A 19,710-nucleotide genomic window follows, 5' to 3' on the forward strand; every position below is an offset into this window, starting at 1 on the left:
CAGACATTTTATGTAGATCTGTCAAGTCTCCTGTGGGGTCAATGCAATGATCTCCTCTGCATTTAGCAGAGAGGGACCCAGGGTTTGCACCCAGCAGCTGTGAATGCAGCTCCTTGCTCAGAAAAGCTCAGGAGAGTGGGTGGGTTTTGACAAATAATTTCACCAGTGCCAAAAAGCCCAGTGATCGACTGAGTGTCTCACAAGTGTGGCTACTAATTATAATCAAACCTGAAATCTTCTACACCACTGCACAGAGAGCTAGTGACTTGCTCCAGCACATTTTTGGAGCCAAAATGCTCATACATTTGACTGCCAGGGGATTTATTTGTGGACTAGATCAAATTAATTTGTCTGTACAAATTGTCTGACTTGTTTTATTATAGATATTCTTTTAAGGCATTGATATTTTAGTCATGCTGTTCTGCCTGTCATTTATAATTTGTAGTGACTATGACAAGAGATGCACCCATATGCAATAACCACGTGGCTTTGTGGTCTACATTAGAAAAGGAATTTCTTTTTTTTAGTCTTATTTGTAACTATGTCTTACTGTATGGGCATCTCCATGTCCCAGTCAAAACTGATTTCCTCCCTTTTTCCTCCTCTCTCCAGCTCTATCTCTCCAGCTGAAAGATTTCAGCCTGGAAAAGAGAAAGTTTTAAGGTAGAGTCGTTGTGACCTTCTTTAAAAAGAAGCTGCTTATAAAAGCAGCTTATTTAAAGAGAGAGAGACTTTTTACATGGGCAGATATTGACAGGACAAGGGGAAACAGTTTTAAATCAGAAGAGGAGACATTTACATTAGATATTAGGAAGAAATCCTTTACTGTGAGGGTGGTAAGGCACTGACACAGTTGGCCAGAGAAGTTTTGGACACACTGTCCCTGGAAGTGTTCAAGACCAGGCTGGATGGGGCTTTAAGGACCTGGTCTAGTGTATTCTTACCTTTTCTGGGGGAAATCTGGTCAGATATCCTCTTGGATGTGTAAATGAGTAGCTTCTACATTCAGAGTGAAGAAAACTGTTTATTTTCTGCCTTTAATGGGATAAATTGACCATCAAATGACTGTGTGCCCCAAAACTTTTCCCTCCTGATGGGCTTCTCTTGAAAGCAGATTTTCCTTTCCTTTCTTAAAGAAAAAGTGGAGGTTGGCTTGCTCGTGGTTGAACTTGTAGCTTACATGAAGTTTATAACAGTATTAAGAAAATTAGTAATATGTAAAAACAATTCATGTTTTTACATATCTGATTAGATGCTCTCTTGGAAATGCAGTGCTGATGTTGATTTCCAGCATGATCCTCAAATAGGTTAAAGTCTGTTATGAAGAGCTCACCTGTCTCAGATTGGTGCCAGCTTTAAGGGATAAGTTTCATTCTAGATGTCATTCAGTCTGTGGGCTTCTGATGCCCTTTTGCATATCTCTTAATTCAGGTACTGTACAGCATTTCACACCTGACTGCTGCTGAGACTGAGCTGAGCAGCTGGGTAAGAATATCACTAGATCTGCTTTCCTAGATTTTGAAGAAAGAGGTTGCTTCTTTCCGACACTGTCTGTTTTGGTAGACTACAAACTGCCTCTGCAGGCTTGTCACTTGTAACAGATCATAAAAAACTGAGCACAGGGCTGTCCTGGATCTGGTATATCTGGTGATGAGTACACTGAGTATCTGAAATTTAAAGTCTCTTCCTTTCTGCTTACAAAACCTGTATTCCAATCTACTTCAGTGTCTCAACTACCATCTAGAGAAGTTAACAAATTACAGATTTTTTAGTGTTCCTTTCCATCCTCGTAGCTTTAGGCCTAATGCTCTTTGGTATCATCATTGGGAAAGGTCATTGTGTACATGTTTTGGCACATAATGTCTCTGCTCCACATGTTGAGCTAGTAAATTTCTTCAGATAGGCTGGGCTTGTTCCAGGGATTTAGGCAGATAAGCTCAGCAAAGCTTGGGAAAAGCAGGCCTCTAGCTAATCACTGTGATCCTGATAAATGATCTCACCATAAAATTGGCAAGGTTGTTTGTGCTGATCTCAGTTTAACTTCTAATATGAGCTTACAGCAATTCATCATTTCCCTAGCTCAAGGACCACCCTGTGTCTGGCTTGCTGCCCACCTGCTGTGCATGGGCCAAGGCTCCCTTCCCACCACTGTCTTCTGTACCTTTGATCTCATGTAGTGCTTGCAGCTACATTCATATTGAATTTACTGGCTTTATTTAAAAGCCTCTTTTAGCATGTATGTTGTTGTTTTGTTTTTTCTTTTCAAGTCAGAAGAGAAGATACTCGAAGGCTTGTGTTAGCATTCTGCTGCTTGCTCCTCTTTTTAGGCATCAGGTGTCACTGCTGCAATGCACTTCAGATTTCCTTTGGAGAACCTTTTCTGTACATTCTAAAGCACAGTGACAAAATACATAATTAAATCTGTTGGGGGGATTTTAAGAGGTAGTTGTTTGACATTGGTAATCTCTGATATGGCTAACAGCTTGATACCAGCTTTAGGAAGAAAACTGATTAGGAAGACAATGTCTCCCCAGGGAATTCTCTACTTCAGTTCCTTGAGGATATGATTTAAAGCAGCATCTGTTCTGTGCTGTGTGTTGTTTTACATTTTTCTTCAGATCACTGAACTGAAGATTGCTTAGACGTGTGTCTGAGTGAATAATTTCACACAAAGTATAGAGAAATGTCATGGGAACACTATCTGGGATTTGGAAAGAGGCAGAAGGGACTTACATGGTGTCCCACCCTTCAAAGACAGGGGAGCACCCAAGATTCTTGGGTGTTCATGTTGGAAAACAATGACAAAAGTCAAAGGGTCCATGAAAATTGTCAAAGTTTTGTTGGTAAATTACTCACTTTGCATGGAATTTGTATAAGTTAGTCCCTGTTCTCCTAGTGTAAGCACATGGCAGTGGGGTTTGGGTGGAGAGATAGGGTGATAGAGAAAAAAGAGAGAGATTGCATTAAAGGGGAGAGAGAGAAAAAGGAAGAGAGGAGGGAAGAGAGACATCACCAATCCTGGTGATCCATCTGATAAGCTGTCCCAGGGGCACACACACCAGGGCTTCATGGGGATACTATTTTCTTGATAAATCTTCCCTGCCCTGGAGATAAGTTTCTCATTTTCTATGGAAATTATTTAGCATGCACAGACAGTCTGTTCTTGACTTTTCTGGAAGTGGGTCAGAGGGTTTTGGGGGTATTTAGTGGTCTTAATTCACCCTACAGTCCATGCCTGTTCCTCAGCCTCCTCCCTGCCCCTGTGCTGTACTGCATTGTGTTCATCTCCAGGAACCAGAACAGGGACATTTATCTCAGAAATGCACTGTCTCTACCTGCCTATGGTACATAGGCCATGGTGCTGTTTCTGTCCTGCTGTCAGTGTGATCAGATGCCCCCAGAGGGTGATGGGGGAAGAGGTAGAAGGTGTTCAGTTCCCCTTTTCCTCTTTGTGACAACCCGGGCACTCCAGTTACTTCATGTTTATGGTTTGTCCCTCACCCTGCCTTAACCATGTCATATATATGACTTTAACTCAGAGGGGGTTTTGTGGGTTGTCTTCTGTGTAAAACTCTTTTTCCTCTGCACCCTCAGGGTGATGACAACACTCATTCAGTTCCCAGATATCTTAGCACTGCCATGGTCCTATTTTCAGGGATTTCCAGATGCCTAGTTCTTTGTCAGAACATCATTCAAACCTCTTGCAGTCTGGATGCATCTTTAAGTCATGTTTACCTTCTTTAATTTAAGTACTATTCCATTTGATCTTTGGAATTTAATCTGTTTTTTTCTCAGAGGAACTCATGGTGGGGGATATCTGCTGAATTTTCACAATACAGATGTGAAAGCATCACCAGCTGAGTTGAGCTGTGGTGGAGACCAAGGTGCAAGTCTTGTTCTTGCAAGCACAACACAGCAATCATGTGGATGGAGTTTGCCATTGCTAGTACTTTGAATTGCACTCTTGCCATTATTCTTTTCCCCTGCTTGGTGTAAGATAATATCTGATGATACTCCTCTCCCACTCTGTGTTTCTCTGCTTTCCTGGTTTGGTTTTTTAGAAAGAGCCACAGGCACTAGTTAAAGTCTGGGTGAACATTTGGGTTCCATGATTCTGTGAAGAGAAGCTGCTTTCCTCACAGAAGTATGGCCAGACAACACCAGATCAGGGGACCATGAACTGTGCTTTGAATACCTTTTCTTCAAATGTACAACTGCTGCTTCACTGACCCTTTTGCACACACAGAACCAGCTCATTGCAGATGCTACAAGAGACTTTTGCCATGATTTTGCCTGGCAAAGGGTGAGATAACACATACCACTTCAAGATGGATCATAATGTTCTGCAATCAGACTGTGAATTAGTTTCAGGTCCTCCTCAAGTATGTAGAAGTCGGGCATCTTCTATTGGCCCTAGGGATGATGCTGACCTATATCTTCAGTCTGTATTCTCTTTCTAGCAGATCTCATAACATACTATGAGCCACTGTTACTAAAATATGCCACACTTGGCCCAAAGCATCCGTTTGTGATGGGAATATCTGGAAGTGCTGCTGTTTATTCAGACAAGTTGTAGGCTACATATGTTTTTTACTTAACCACAGGGATATTGCTGTGCAAAGACTGCTTATCTTTCATTGAGAGTCTTGAGGGGGCTCTGATATAATGATACAACACTGTATTAAATGGCAGCTATGTTTTTGGGATGAAGCCATGCACACCCTGTGTTCCAAAGGGGCCATTAAAGTAGCAGTAGCAGCAGATTCTTTTTCTTTCTGTTATCTTGAAATCTTCTAGCTACAAAACCAGATTTATGGTATGTTTCCTGTTATCAAAGAAAATATTAATAATCTGTCAAATAGCTTTTGTTTGGGTGGGCTTATAATAGGAGATGGGATGGGTCCTGAAAAATAGAATTGTTTTGTCTGCATTATGTGCACCATTTAACAAATAGATCAGTTTTTATTCCCTGAGCCAGAAGCAGACTTTAGGAGGCAGAAGGCAGAAATGAACTGGGGAAGGTGCCTTGCAGGTTGTTTGGGTTTGAAGGTGTTTTCCACATGTGGATTTGGCAAGGTGTGCATGCACAGGCTGCCAGGAATGCTTCTGGAGGTCTGAGTGCATCCCCTGAGGATGGGGAATCCAGAGCCTCCCTGGACAGCCTGTCCTGCTGGTGCACTGCTCTGCTAGTAAAGAAGCTGTGTTCAGAATCTCCCCAGCTTTATTTTGTGGCTTCTCCCCATTGTTCTACCCTCTGCTGCCACTGGGCAGAGTGGACTGAGAGCAGCCCAGCTCCCTCAGTGTCTTCTCCTTTTGGTTTCTGACCATCTTGGCTACCATGCTCTAGACTGAAAATTCCCAGAAACACCATTTGAAGTAAGGGTTCAAAACGGTAGTCCAGGAAATTAATTGATCTACTGATATCTCCCAAGACCAGATTCTTTTCCATATTGCATCTAAATAAACATATATAATTGCATAACAATTGCAAAATGAGACCACTTAATATGAATTTCAAGGAAGAAGAAACTTTGATAGCTGGAAAATAAAGTGACCAACTCAAAAATTCAGAGCTAGAGAGAAATAGCTGTGGAAACTTGATACGGAGGGAAAATTGCTATTTAAGGGAAATAGGGATACATGACTTCATATGTTATTTAGCAGCTCCAGAGAAGAGCAGATATTAGGCAAAGCAAATTGTTTCAGATTAGAGAATTTAAATAACATTGAGATTTAAAAATGAAAAGTTTTTTTAAGTCAAAATTCTCTGCATTGGAATAGAAACAGAAAATTCAGGATACTTGAAAATGTAGATTTATATTTTTATTTAAAAAAAAAATATGAAAACTAAGATAGTTTTGAAGAACTTAATAAAATCTTCACTGTTCTTGCCATGGGGAAAAAACCACCACAACCAAGCAAACAAATAAAAGGAGATTTTTCATTTTTCTTTACTTTTTATGCACAGCATGAAAGAATGTCCCCAAGAGAGAAAGCAGATGAAAAGTATCTTCCTTTTGATTTCAAAGTTATGACTGAAAAGGAGATAAGCAAATGCAGAGCAAGGCCACTTGTAAAGTAAAACCTCTGCCAAAGCAGGCTGCTCTTGTCTGGCAGCTGGAACTGATACTGGTTTTGCTACCCAGCTTTTGGCTGATTCAGCCATATCTTGTACTTTACAGCTTTAGGATGGTTCCAGACTCTCATCATGGATGGACCACATGCATTTTCCCTTTCCTAAAACTGAAGTCTGTCTGCTTGTACCTTCTGGAGACATTTCTCATTGGTGCTCCACATGTTCCCTGTTATTTTTCAGACTCCAGTTCAAGCTTGTTTCATGGGATGAGCTCATTGTAGCACAAGATGTTAAAATACTCATAAGGCACAGAAATTGTGCTGTTTAATATCTCTATTTGTGGAGTCAGTGGTGACAGTGTCAATTTGTTAATGATGCCCAAACACTTTTAGGTCCTCCTGTTCTAAATAAGTGCTTCTACTGGGGCAACAGTTATAAAACATCAGGTTGCTTTCCAACAGAGAAGTTTTCCCTCTGAATACTCCATGGAAAAATATGAAGAAAATGGGAGGTCACACTGAGTTTGCCAGTATAAGCATTTTTTTGGCAAAGAGATGAATGTATGTAATCTTTACTCTGTAATTGTCTAAACTGAGTTAGAAAAGACTATTCCAAACATCTGTCCACATTCTTCCCACAGATACATTTCCCAAAATAAAGTTATGGGAAGCTTATTGCTCATCATTCATGGATCCACAGACATATAATGGTTGCTCACTGGGGATATTTTATTTTCTTAGGCTATTGAATGTTTTGCTTCATGCAGAATGTTCCTTTCTGCTCAACCTACCATGCACAGCAAGAATAAGTCCAGCTGGCACCTGATATCTTTAAAACTATCTTTTCTGGATTCAGAGTCTGTTATTTCACAATTTGTCCAGAAGATTTCATGTCTGGGATCAATTTTAATAAGATATCTAGAACCTTATGCATGGGGAAGCTGACCCCTGCATAATCATATTTTACTCTGACCATTAAATTACGTGTCCTGCAGAATCTGATTTATATCTCTGTCCTGATGCTACTTGTCCCTAGCATTAGCTTGTGACAGTTTATGAGCATTCACGGGGACTTAGGGATTTGTTGCAAGAGTTTAGCAGTGAGGAAGTCCTGATGGTACTGTGATTACTGCTGATCTCCCTGTAAGAACTGTCTCTCTGTTAACCCATCTGTTTTGGGTATAATAATAATGCAAATATTCAGAAATATTCAGAACAGAAGTTTTAGCTGAACAAAATCAAGACCAAACTTCTACCCTAAGGGCCTGACTTAAGCCCACTGATGTAAGCCAGGTCCTGTTTTACACTGCCATCTCTCTGACAAGCATTATGAGTTTTTAACTTCTGTCAGTTCTGGGATGAAGCTAAGCAATCTCTGTGCTTGCCCAGAAATACAGCTGAGGGATGGAAGGGTATGTGGCTTTATTTAATAGATTCCATATATTCAATTTTGTCTTTTCATTTTTTTACTTATTTCTTGAGCTGCAGATGCTGTGTTCCCCTGGGAATGTGCTACATCGGGTCAGTGTTAGAAACTGGGAATGGGCATGAGTCTCCTGGGATGCCTTTAAAATAATTTTGGATAATGGGAATACTTAGGTTGGTTACTGGAACTGGAATTGACTCTACAGGCATTTCTGCTTGTGCTGTCTCAGTAGTTCAGCCAGCAGGTGGAACCAGGGGAAAGCAGATGTCTTTATGTACAAATGCTCAGCCCTTTCCAAGGAGATGAATCCCAAAGTGTCTGAATAAAATTGTGGTTTTAACTTCAGTGCTCTTGTTTAGAACAGTCAAACTCCAAATCTGGAGTTACATCTAAACAGAGACAGGATGACGTTGTCAGACCTTGTAGTACAGATAATGTTTTAATAAAATTTCCTCACTAATAATTTTCACTTGTGAATATGTCAGAGACAGAGAACAGGATAATCCAGATCACATCCTATCCCTCCACCAACAACATCTGGCATTTGCTCAGAAGGGCAGTATCAGAAATGTAGGTTAAAAATATTTCTTTAATGTATTCTACTGTGAGAAATTAAATGTAGTCCACCCAACAACATGTATCCTGCGAGACACAGCTTGGGCATCTCTGACTGAAATAAAAATGTTTTCCTTTGAGTCTAAATTACCACCAAGGAGAAAACAGTGGAAGCTGATAAAATACTAAGGTTTCTGCTACTATGGAACCACTTCTCCAGCTCTCTTGGCAGCCAGAGGAATCCAATTTAAAAGTCATCCTGTCTGAACATTTCCTGTCAATAAACTGGAAAGGAAAAACAGGGGTAGCTTCACCCAACCTTCACCCAACTGAAGAGAAAAATACTTGAAAGAAAAAGGGTTTAAGAGTAAGATCTTGCAGCACTGAAACAATAAAATCAATACACATGAATGTATTTTTAAGTGTCTGTAAAAGCTGGAAGTAAAGGAGTATATTGTGATATTTTGCTGCTCTAATGCAAAGGTAGAGGCTTCTCATGTATTATGTAAAAGTGCTGCAATAAATCTGCCTAGCTTGTAGTTTGGGCTATATACACTGATTTCAACACCAGAGCTTGGTTCTTCCAGTTTTCAAAACTAAAACATATTTACAATTGTAGTATTTTTCAACAGATGGAAAATATATGTTTCCAGTAGGAATAATGTGCTTCTAAAAGGCTGCTATCCATTCTGTATCTTGAAACTTTGTAGTAAAACTCCTGGCTATTAAAAATACTGAGCTTGTGGTTATGGCAGACAGTAATTTTTTTTATTTTTTCCTTCTCTTCTCTTGAACGTGAAGACAGAAATTAGCTGGAAATTGTTGCTAGCAATCTGCTCTGCAAATGCAAAAATAAAGTAATTTTGGAGCTTGCCAAGCATAAATCAGGAGTGACTTTAATAGAGAGTTATCAGGCATAGCAGGGTGAGAAAGCCTTCATCTTGTTTTAATGAGAATAGGCTTGTTTCTCCAACAGCAGAAAAATTAGAACTCATGAATAATTTTGGTGTAATATTTTCTCCTTGGCATCCAAGGTAGCAAATCTGCAGACTCTGAGATCCCAGAACAATTAAATGAAACAGGTTAATTACCAGTACTTGGGAAAATTAATTTCCTAACAGACATATTCTTTTAACTTTCTGGCATTTTTAAGTAAGCTTGTCAAATCCCCACTACTGTGACTTCTGGTGCTCATTTTCTCTTTGCTCTTGTTTCAGATTTCTTACAAAATCATTGTCCTGCTATGCATTATATTGACCCTAAATACATGATTCCTGAAACCTTAAACTACATGGGCAGATTTTTTGTTTGTTTGGTGTTTTTTTCTAGTGAAGGATGGCCATTAGGGAATGTTCTTACAGTGCAATTTCCTGTTCATAGCACTTGTGGAAAGCATTAGTCATGATGATTTAACCAACATATTCATTAAAATGGAAGGGTCTATTTTCTAAAATTTTCTGGGTCATTGAAGTAGTAGGGCTGAATGACTTTTCCAAAGAGACTTAAGTATTCCAGTGATTGGAAATGGGAAATCAAATAATTTTATTAATCTACAGAATGTTTTTTCCCATAGTGAAAGTCTGAGGGACTTAGGAGGGGAGAGGAGAGCCTGCAAGGTTGTACAGGTTGTGCACTTTTAAAGACTCCAGTGGACAACAGTTTCCAAAGTCTGAGTTTTGCTTAGCTGGTGATGGAGCCTAGGACATGATGCCAGCTCCATCACTCTATGCCTTCCCTGTTTGTAAAACCCAGGAGTGATAGTGCTTCGATGCCTGTCCACACTGGTTATCTGAAGATGCTCATGTAGCCCACACTGTGTTCATCCAATGGACTCAGCCACACCACTGGAAAATTCAGCCAGTCACAAAAGTTCCTCACTGTAAGGACACTGGAAAGGCCTCCCTGGCCAGCTCAGGTGTCAGGCCTAGAGGAAGGGCTGTTGAATAACTCAAAACTCCTGTCTATCACAAGCCACCAAACATCTCCCAGCTATTCTGTGCTTTACAGGAATTTAGCCTCAGCCCTTCACATATTAACTAAGCCCACAGGAGTATGAGGGCTCCTCTTTGCTACGTGTGCTGGCTCACAGACACTTTCATAGCTGCACAGGGAGAAGCTGTTTGCTCGCTCATGCTGACAATAGGAACAAGGGACAGTAGAGGGATTTACTTACAGGGCTGGGCTGTGGCAATGAGCTCTTTAAATAGCTGTGTGACTTTCGTCTGTGTATCTGGATCTGATTATTAAGCACTTTTTAAAATGATCAGCAGCAAAGTAAATAGGTTTATTGCACTCGAGGAGGCCTCTCTTGTCAAGTGGCAGATTATTGCACCTACTCAAATGATTGTGAGTGGAATGAAAAATCCTAAGATTAAAAGGCCAGGGCTTTTCATCGATCTGAATGTTCCTCTTTTAACAACTTTGACAGCATCAAGAAGCCTTAAAGTGGGAGTAAATTATATTGGTATGTTTTAGTTTAAACAGGAGTTTAAAGGTGTTTTAAAACCAACTTTAATGCCAACTGTTTGTAAAGGGGGCGTTAATGGAATTGGGAATTATGCCCAGAGCAAACACATTGTCTATTTGGCAGTGATTAGCAATGTGTTCACAATTTAGTATTCTAAATATAGGATAACCAGTTACTAAGATATTTAAATAACCCTTCAGATGCAGCAGTAGCAGGCTTAGAAATGAATAAAATAAAATATGAATAAAATAAAATATAAAGATGAATAATAAAATCTGACCCTGCTAACAAAGAAACTGTAAAAGACGGTAAGGGTCTTTGCAGAGATATCCTGATAGATAGCTCACCAGCTGTGGGGTCCTAATTCTGTTCCCACAAACTCTTGGGTGAGGCATTTACTTCATGGAGAGTTTTTGGAAAACCTTTTGTTTGAGACATCTCAAACTGCAAAGAGGACAAAACACTGGGGATATAAAGTACAGTACAGGGAAGGCAGCAATGGATGGAATTGCCTTAGCAGTTTCTAGAGTCTGAGTTGTTTGAAGCTTTTAGGGTTACATACTTGTTTTTTGCAGAACTATAAAGGGTTTCTAGACCAAGTGTGCCCAAGTAGTGCCGTGTTTCTTCTGCTGTTGACACCATGTGAATAACTCCATTTGTTTCTGTGGCCGAGATACTGTGCCCTGCTTGACCCCCATATATAGCACAGGTTTTCTGTGCAGTGATCCTCTTAGAAAAATGAAACCTTTGCTTTGTCACTTGCCTGATTTTCACTCTTCCTTCACCACAAGCGTGGCTGATGCTGTTAAATGTCATCCAGAGCTTGTTGTCTAGGGTTTTGAGAAAGCACTGAGCCTCTACCTTCTGTGGGTTTTGGTATGAACTGTGGCGTCCCAGAACTCCAATATCTCAGTAACAGTGACCTGGAATCACATCACTCTGTTACATGAAATCTCTTTTCTACCTTGACTAACCTTGATCAGGTTTTTTATCTGATTATCAAATTTTGAACTGACTTGCAGGCCGGTTTCTTGAAGATTGTTTTTTCACTCATTAGACCTGAGGGGATTTTAACTGAGGACTAAGCAGCACAGGGTTTGCAGCCCCCATTTCTCTGTAACACTCCCCAAGCTGTGTTTCTTTGTTTGCAGGCCACTGCCCAGACCTCCCTCACCATGACCAGCACTGTCCCAGCCACGACAGAGACCTACACACGGACTCAGTACTGCAAGTGGCCCTGCCAGTGCCCCAAGTCCCCACCGCGGTGCGCGGCCGGCGTCAGCCTGGTGACAGACGGCTGTGACTGCTGCAAGACGTGTGCCAGGCAGCGGGGAGAGAGCTGCACGGAGGCTGACACCTGTGACTTCCACAGGGGCCTGTACTGTGACTACAGCGGAGACAGACCTAGGTACGAAATAGGAGTATGTGCACGTAAGTGATGTACATATATTTTTGACTAAGATATACGCTGGCAGCTCCCGTCAGTCTGAGCAGGGGTTGAGATTTATCTCATTTTAGATACCTGGCTGCACGCTCGTCAGCTGCTCCGTGCATCATCTTCCATTCCCTCGTAGCTGTCTTTGTTCTCAGGGCAGTTGGCTGGATCTGAAATGACATCTGAATTCTTGCCCTTTGATTTGGCTGCAGCCAAGAGCAAAGGCCAGCCAGAACTTAATTTCGTCTCCATATGTGTAAATAGATTATTCTGTACTACTTATAATAGGAAGAGGTGCTGTAGTGGGTTGGGGATGAAGGAAACATGGTCAGGCAGCCAGATTTAAACACAATCTGTATGGGCCCCTACATGAAAACCATAACATTAAGGGGACCCTTTTGGCTAATTCCCTATAGCAAATAACTTGGAAGGGCAGCACATGGTCTGTAGGATGTCTGATCCCTGTCAAGATGGTCAGGAATTAATCATCTCCTATGAGAACTTGTCCGTTACAAACTGAGGTTTAAACCTTAAATTTACAATGGTTAAAGTCACATTACTGTCATGAGGCAGAAGAATTTCTTGGTTCCATGACGCTGGAATGTGTTTCAAGAAGAAGTCCAAAAAGAAGTTAGCTAGTGTTCTATGTATTAAGAGTGCATTAACTTGTTCTGAGTTCCAGAACATGAGGAGGAATCTGATGCTCTCATAAAAGTCAGAAATTATTGAAAATCGTTACTCTGGGAATGATTAAAAGCAAAAAAGATCATGAGCACAACCACACAGATTGCTGATCTGAAAGGCTGCTTTTTAGTATGTTATTAGAACATATGGTCATGGCTGTAGGTTCATAAAGAAGAAAAAGCCATTTAAATGCAGGGCTTCTGGGCTGGAACATAAAAACAAATTATCTGAGAGAAAATGTAAAGGTAAAAGGAAATCTGGAGGAGCGCTGACTGTGAGATGGACTGATAGCACAACTGATCCACAGAAGAGGAAAAAAGCTCACAACCTTCAATAAACTTAGAATATGAGCAGAGGTTACCCAAGGGACCGGTCTGAGGAGTTAAGAAGTTCAGAATAAGATGGCAGATTCTCGCAGAAGTGGTACTAGGCACTGCTCTTACTCAGTAGAAGGGTGGGAAGTCTAGTAAGAAATGACCTTGTCTTTGCACTGGCTCAGACACAAAAAAAAAAATAAAAAAAAATAAAAAAAGAAAAAAGAAACCAAGTATGCAAAAAGTGCAGTCTAACCAGATTCTTGTAGAATACAGGCAAAATAACAACAAGAGAAGTTACATGCTAGGAGCTGTAAGCTTAAACAGTGATTTTCAAGATTAGAAAAGATTACGGTTAAGAAAAGAGGATATGAGATCATTGAAATGCATTGTCTGGAGTGTGTGTGGAACATTCATGAGAGGTCTGCAAGGGCAGGTTAGGCAAACATTGTCAAGAATGACAGCGCTACAGCTGGCCCTGTGCTGGGAGAGGAAAACAGGCTGGATGTTGTCTCAGAGCTATCAGCCTTCCTTGGCCTCTTTAGAGGCCCTCATGTTGCTTTGCATTTGTTTATTTATTTAAATGATTGTTTTCTTAGTTGGATGTCTTTTGGTTTTTGCAGGCCTCCCACACATCACAGCAGCACTGTGCTGAGGGAAGACTGACCCCCAGCTTTTCCAGGGAGGTCTGCAGGGATTCCCAGTCTGTGCTTTCACTTCCCTCCTACCATGACAATGCACCCCCTGTTATGTGACATTTATGGTTATTTGGTGAGGGACATTATGGAGTGCACAGCTGAAGGGAACAAGAAGAAGGCAGATTGTCTCTGACTGACAGAGAACCCTGTGGCCTTTCCCTTGTTTTCAGCACCCAGGTAGAGGTACAAGACAGGGTCTGCTGATGTGTTCTTTTTGTACCCTGGGCCACATAAAGGCTGCATCACCCCACTCTGAGCCCACCAGCTTTGTGAGTCCTGTGCTGGGTGCTGGGGAGTGACTGCTGTGAGGAATTGGCTTTGCATATGGATGTTTTCAGCTAGATCTAGAGAATCCACAGTGCAAAGGCCTACAGAAACAATATCATCATGGCAACTGAAGACCCTGAAAGAGTTAGGAATATGTGTTGGGACAGGAAGTGGGGTCAAACTGGGGGAAATTCAGGCTGTATTTGGACTACCATGCTGAGGTGTGCCCCAGGATCTAACTCCACAGACATCAAATGGGAACCTGCTGGGAGTCACTGCCGCTCTCTGCAGCAAAGCAGAGGCAGCAGGGTGCTGAGCACAGGCCCAGGGGGTGAGGCAGGTGTTGTGCATGTGGGGCTGGGAATAGGAATGTGCCTCCAAATCACTTTATTTTAATGCAGACTCAGGGAGGTTCTTTATAAAGGTGTTCAACAGCTCCTTTGTCTGTGTTTGGGGATGTTCCCACGGAGAACCTCTTGGTTTATGAGATCTGCAGGAGACTAAGGTAACATAATCCAGGAGGAATATGCTTGTAGGAAAACACCAGAAGATACAGCATTTTTTTCAATTGTCATAATCTGTGTGCATACCTAGAAGTCTCTCTGAATTCTCAGGCCCAGCTCCAGTACTGAGTGATTGCCTTTTTCAGTACAAAGGCTTAAGCATTACAGAAATTGGAGCTGAGCATGGACTGGAGATCTAGATCTGTGCTTGAAATTCCAACAGCTCTCATTTTTGTGCAGAAGATGGGATTTGTGCTTGATGTTTTCATTCAGCTGGTTCAAAAATAGGAAGCCATTGCAGAATTTTAATCTAGCACTTCAATTTGTGTTTTCCTGAAGCAGCTCCATTTCTGACCAGACTCAAAACATAAGCAATTCAACCAGTGCGTGTGCAGTGCCTCCATGTGACCAAACAATAAAGTTTGAATTTTCCATTGGAAGCCACTGCTTCCAAATAACTGTCTATAACGTGAAATAAACAAACAAAAAATGCTGCTCCATGATTCCTGTTCATGGACAATCAAAAGGCTTGACTTTTTAAAGTGATTTTATATAAATATTATGCATCAAATATTTATTTTTGTGTCTTTATAACGTGTATTTCATTTTCCAAGAAAACTGCTCTGTGATAAACTGGGTAAGATCCAGTTTCCTAAACAGGAATCCAGTGCAATTTAGGTGCTCCTTTTGCTACCTTGTTTGTCCTCCCCTTTTGCTTCAGACATACACAAGTGTTGAGAACAGCTGTGTCATATATGCAACTCCATGAAGTCCCCTCATATGTCTCTGAAAACCTAAAATTTCACTAAATATCTTTTTTAATTACTTTGATTTCTCCCCCTGTGAGTAATTCCTACCACCGTGCTATGAAATGTTTTAATTTTAATTAAGTAAGAATTTGTGAACAAAACTTGTTTTATATTCTAACTTATTTTTTCATTGAAGCATTAAAAGGTTCTCTTTTTTTTGCTGTGATTTAGAATGGAAACAGTTTCCTAGATGGTGTGACTACACTTGGCTCAGCATCAGGGTGAACATGCCGCTCCGCAGCACTGCCAGCCCAGAGATCAGCTTAGTGAAGGAACACGTCAGAGCTGTTTGTTGCCAGCATTATTTTAATGGTGCTCTGTGTGTTTTTCTCTCTTTCTCTTTCTTTTCAGAGATTGTTGGTGTAGGATGTGTCCTCAATGGAGTCAGGTATAAGAATGGGGAGACATTTCAGCCCAACTGCAAATACAACTGCACGTGCATTAATGGGGCTGTGGGCTGTGTTCCCATGTGCATAAACTCACGTCCTCCACTTGTCTGGTGCCCAAACCCAAAGCTGATTAAGATGGCAGGGAAGTGCTGCGAGCAGTGGGTTTGTGATGACTCCAGGAAAATCAGGAAGACATCTCCGCGTCACATCTCCTCCGCAGGTATGGCGGGAATGAGGCAGGTCTCTCCTTTGCCATCTGGCAGAGCCTACAGGCAAAGTAGCAGCTTGTACTGCCAGACCTGGAAGGTGTCTGACCTTTGTGAGAGAGGCAGAGGCTCCCACACAGCTCATGTTGAAGGACAGGACAGGCAAGCACCAGTGGAACTCCTTGGCAGCAGTATGGATCTGGATGCCCCATCCCTGGATGTGTTCAAGGCCAGGCTGGAGGGGCCCTGAACAGCCTGATCTAGTGGGTGCTATCCCCGCCCATGGCAGGGGAGTTTGACTGAGATGATCTTTATAGGTCCTTTCCAACCCAAGCCATGCCACAGTTCTGTGAATATGATATTCATCAAACATGCTGGTGCAACCATCCTGGAATTCTGTGTGACAAAGCCCCATTTCAAGGACACATCTGCTGGAACTTTGAAGATGTCCAAAGTCCTTTTTAATTCTTCTTTTTTTTTTTTTTCCCCTCAGTCTGGACCCTCTGGGAAAGAGAATGGATTCAGTTTAATTTGGGACCGAGGCTTTCTGTCCAGTTTATATTGCTATTGTAGTACAATTTTAAAGCCCCTATATCTTAGGAGTTTCAAACTTACACAACATCTTGAAGGCAGTTATTGTGTAGAAATTCCACTGTGAGTTGGGCTAAGTTGTCTTTGTGGTAGTACAACTTTTCATCAGTTCTGAACTGATGGCATCATTATATGTTCTGTCCTCACACTCACATTTATAGTAACAATCCCGTAGCCCACTGCACAGAGATGGTATCATTTGCCTCAAACATGATCCCAAACGATTAAGATGGACTCAACTTGCCATATGTCTTAAATTTATTGTCAAAATGCCTTGTGACACACTGTAGTGACGTTAACCCCATTAGCTCCATGTGGCTAATGTGAGACCATCTCACAAAAGCAGAGCTCAAGGAGAGATAGGATTGTTGTAAACAAATATTTTGGCTCCTTGGTGGTAAGAGTTTTTTCCCAAACCTCGGTCTGTACTTTTGTTGCACATAATAAAGCCTTGGTCTTCATTTGTGAGTTAAAACCACCAACGTTTAACCCCACTTCTCTGTCCCTGATAGCTCTGAAATCCAGGGTGTGTTCAAATTCAAAACATCTATTACCAAACTGGCCTTACGTCCACATGGCCTGTGTCCCAAAACGGAAAAAACACAGCTCTGCTTTCCTGACTTTTCTCCTGTAAGAAGAAGTCTTATAGAAGTCAGACTAGCATTTATTACAATAAATAGAATAGTTAATATAATAATAACACTGAGCAAGCTCAATGCAGCAGTTTCTATCAGAGTTTTGCCTGTGGACTGTGCTGTGAGCTGTAAAGCAGTGGGGTCTTTGGCTGAGGCTGGGACAGAACCATAACTGAGGTTGTTGGCTGCTTTCAGAACAGAGCCCACCCTTTCTTCAAATGGCTGCTGTTCTCTCTGAGAGCTATTGAAGCTGCTCTTCCTCCCAGTGAAAGGCTGTGGCTGCTTCCCAAGGCCTCTGCCTTCCAGCAGAGACTGTTGACCACTTTCTGCTACAGGGAACCAATTGAATGGGCTCAGAAATAAACCTCCATGGTGAGATCAGATCTCATCCCCTTTCTCCTCCCCCTGGCTCAGGCTTCTGTAATTGTTTATATTGTGGCAGCACCTGGGGGTCCCAGACAAGGACCCCCTTGTATGAGGCTGTGAAGGGGAATAAAGGAATGAGCCCTGGCCCCGAGCACTCGCAGCGATGGAGAGTCTGACACAAGTAGGTCAGCACAAAGGGGGTGGGATGAGGGAGTTCACAGGAATGCTGAGCCACTTCGCTGTGGTTTAATTATTTGGGTTAGTGGCCTGAATGTGCAATGAGCTGTGGAGAGGGTGTTTAATATGTAAAGCTGCCCAGGCTGAATAATGTGGGGTTAATCTGTGTCCGCAGCGTACGAGGGAGAGGATGAAGCCTGGCAGAAGAACTGCATTGTGCACACCTCGCCCTGGAGTCCCTGCTCAAAGACCTGTGGGCTGGGCATCTCCACCAGGATTTCCAACGACAACGACCAGTGCCGGCTCCTGAAGGAAAGCCGCCTGTGCAACATGAGGCCCTGTGAGGTGGATATAACCCAGCACATCAAGGTGGGAACTGTTTCATTGTACATTCTTTTAGCTGGACTCTGAGTCAGCTTTTGTTTGGCAGCATTTGGGCCTCATGAGGCTGCACTTGTACATGGACTTACTGTGCTGCAGAGGGTTCCAAAATGTGTCCTGTCCATGCTGGTATGGAAACCTTTCCCTGAGAGTTTTAGCTCCAGCCAAAAGGTCCTTGCAAGGAAAGCCAAGCCAAGCCTGCTGTGCTCGATTCTGGCTCGGACAGCCCTGGACTCAGCTGGCAGAAAAGCAGTGCTGCACGTCTGGTCATGGCTATGAAATCTATTATACAAGTATCCTATTGCAGCTTTTGGGTTCATATCTGTAAACATGAAAATCTTTCACACCACCTAGGTCAGCTACAAATCCCTTTAAACACAGGAATCATAGAATGGAATATAACAGACTAATAGATTCCTTAATGTTGAAAAGATGTCCAAGATCAGTAAGGCCAACCTTTGACTGATACAACCATGCTTGGTAAACCACACTGCAAAGTGCCACATCTACTTGGTTTTTGAATACTTCCAGAGATGGTGACTCCATCACTTCCCTGGGTAGCTTTTTCAAATACTTAACTGCTCTTTCAGTGAAGCAATTTTTCCTGATATCTAACCTGAACCTCTCATGGCACAATTTGAGGCCATTTCTCTTTGTCCTAAACTGTTTATCTGGTAGAAGGGGCTGAGCCCCTGTACCCTCGATCTCCCCTTCCTTGCCACATCCTCCTTTCAGGTAGTTGTAAAGAGCAAGGTGGGTTTTGTGTTCTACCGGTATCAGCACTGATTATTAACCTCTTTGTTTTTATTTTCTTCTCTGATTTAGCCTGGGAAGAAATGCTTGGCTGTCTACAGGGCGAATGAACCCATGAACTACACCATCTCTGGATGTGTGAGCAAAAGTCCATACAGGCCCAAATACTGTGGTGTCTGCACAGACAACAGGTGCTGCACACCCTACAAGTCCAAGACTATTGAAGTGAGGTTTCAGTGCCCAGATGGAACTGAGTTTTCCTGGAAAATTTTGTGGATCAATGCGTGTTTTTGCAATCTGAACTGCAGGAACCCAAATGACATCTTTGCTGACTTGGCTCATTACTATGATTACTCTGAAATCGCTAATTAAATTGGCTGAATGCTGGAATTGTCCCTTTGCTCTGATTTTACAGAGGTTTTAAAATAAAAGGAGAATCTTCATCCACTGCCAATGTGTAATTTGTTTTTTTCCCGAGTTAGGATGCTGATGCCTTGAGAGGCTACCTGGAACAGAGGCTAGACAGTGTAAAAGAAATAAAGTAGGTATTTATTAAAATGGCCTTCCAAGGATACACCTTGGGCAGTACAAGAGTCTGGATGAGGCTGAACCCAAGATGGACAATGGTCACTCATTTTCACACTTTTATAAGTTTTGGTCCATTTCCATATTTGGAGTTAATTGTCCAATTACAGCTTCAGGTTATGAAGTCCGATCCTTCCAGATTCCTCTCCTCAATTCACTGTTTATACTTTTTGGGCCTGGAACTGCAATGGTGTCCTTGGTTCTCGGGCTGGAAAAGGATTGTTTTGACAAACCAAACTGTGAAGAGAACTTGCTAACACTTTATATGAAGTTCAGAGCTATATACTAATGCAGTACAGAATCTGGAAAATATGAAAGCTACAACTTAAGGCATCAATACTAAATCTTTTTGTTTTGCCACAATGTTCTTGAAGAGGCCTTGAACAAACAAGAT

At 41.8% G+C, this 19,710-nt stretch overlaps 1 protein-coding gene across 1 annotated transcript in view; it reads left to right on the plus strand.

Moving 5' to 3' along the window:
• CCN4 (cellular communication network factor 4) overlaps nucleotides 1-19,183 on the plus strand; it is a 33,582-nt gene extending 14,399 nt beyond the window's left edge. The window contains exons 2-5 of the mRNA XM_015649472.3: nucleotides 11,675-11,954; nucleotides 15,585-15,842; nucleotides 17,773-17,966; nucleotides 18,804-19,183. Of these exons, the coding sequence (XP_015504958.1) occupies nucleotides 11,675-11,954; nucleotides 15,585-15,842; nucleotides 17,773-17,966; nucleotides 18,804-19,103 (1,032 nt within the window). The 3' untranslated portion in view covers nucleotides 19,104-19,183. The remainder of the gene's footprint in view (nucleotides 1-11,674; nucleotides 11,955-15,584; nucleotides 15,843-17,772; nucleotides 17,967-18,803) is intronic.
• Nucleotides 19,184-19,710: the final 527 nt, after the last annotated feature.

Source organism: Parus major, chromosome 2 (assembly GCF_001522545.3).
Source record: "Parus major isolate Abel chromosome 2, Parus_major1.1, whole genome shotgun sequence".
Lineage (NCBI taxonomy): Eukaryota > Metazoa > Chordata > Aves > Passeriformes > Paridae > Parus > Parus major.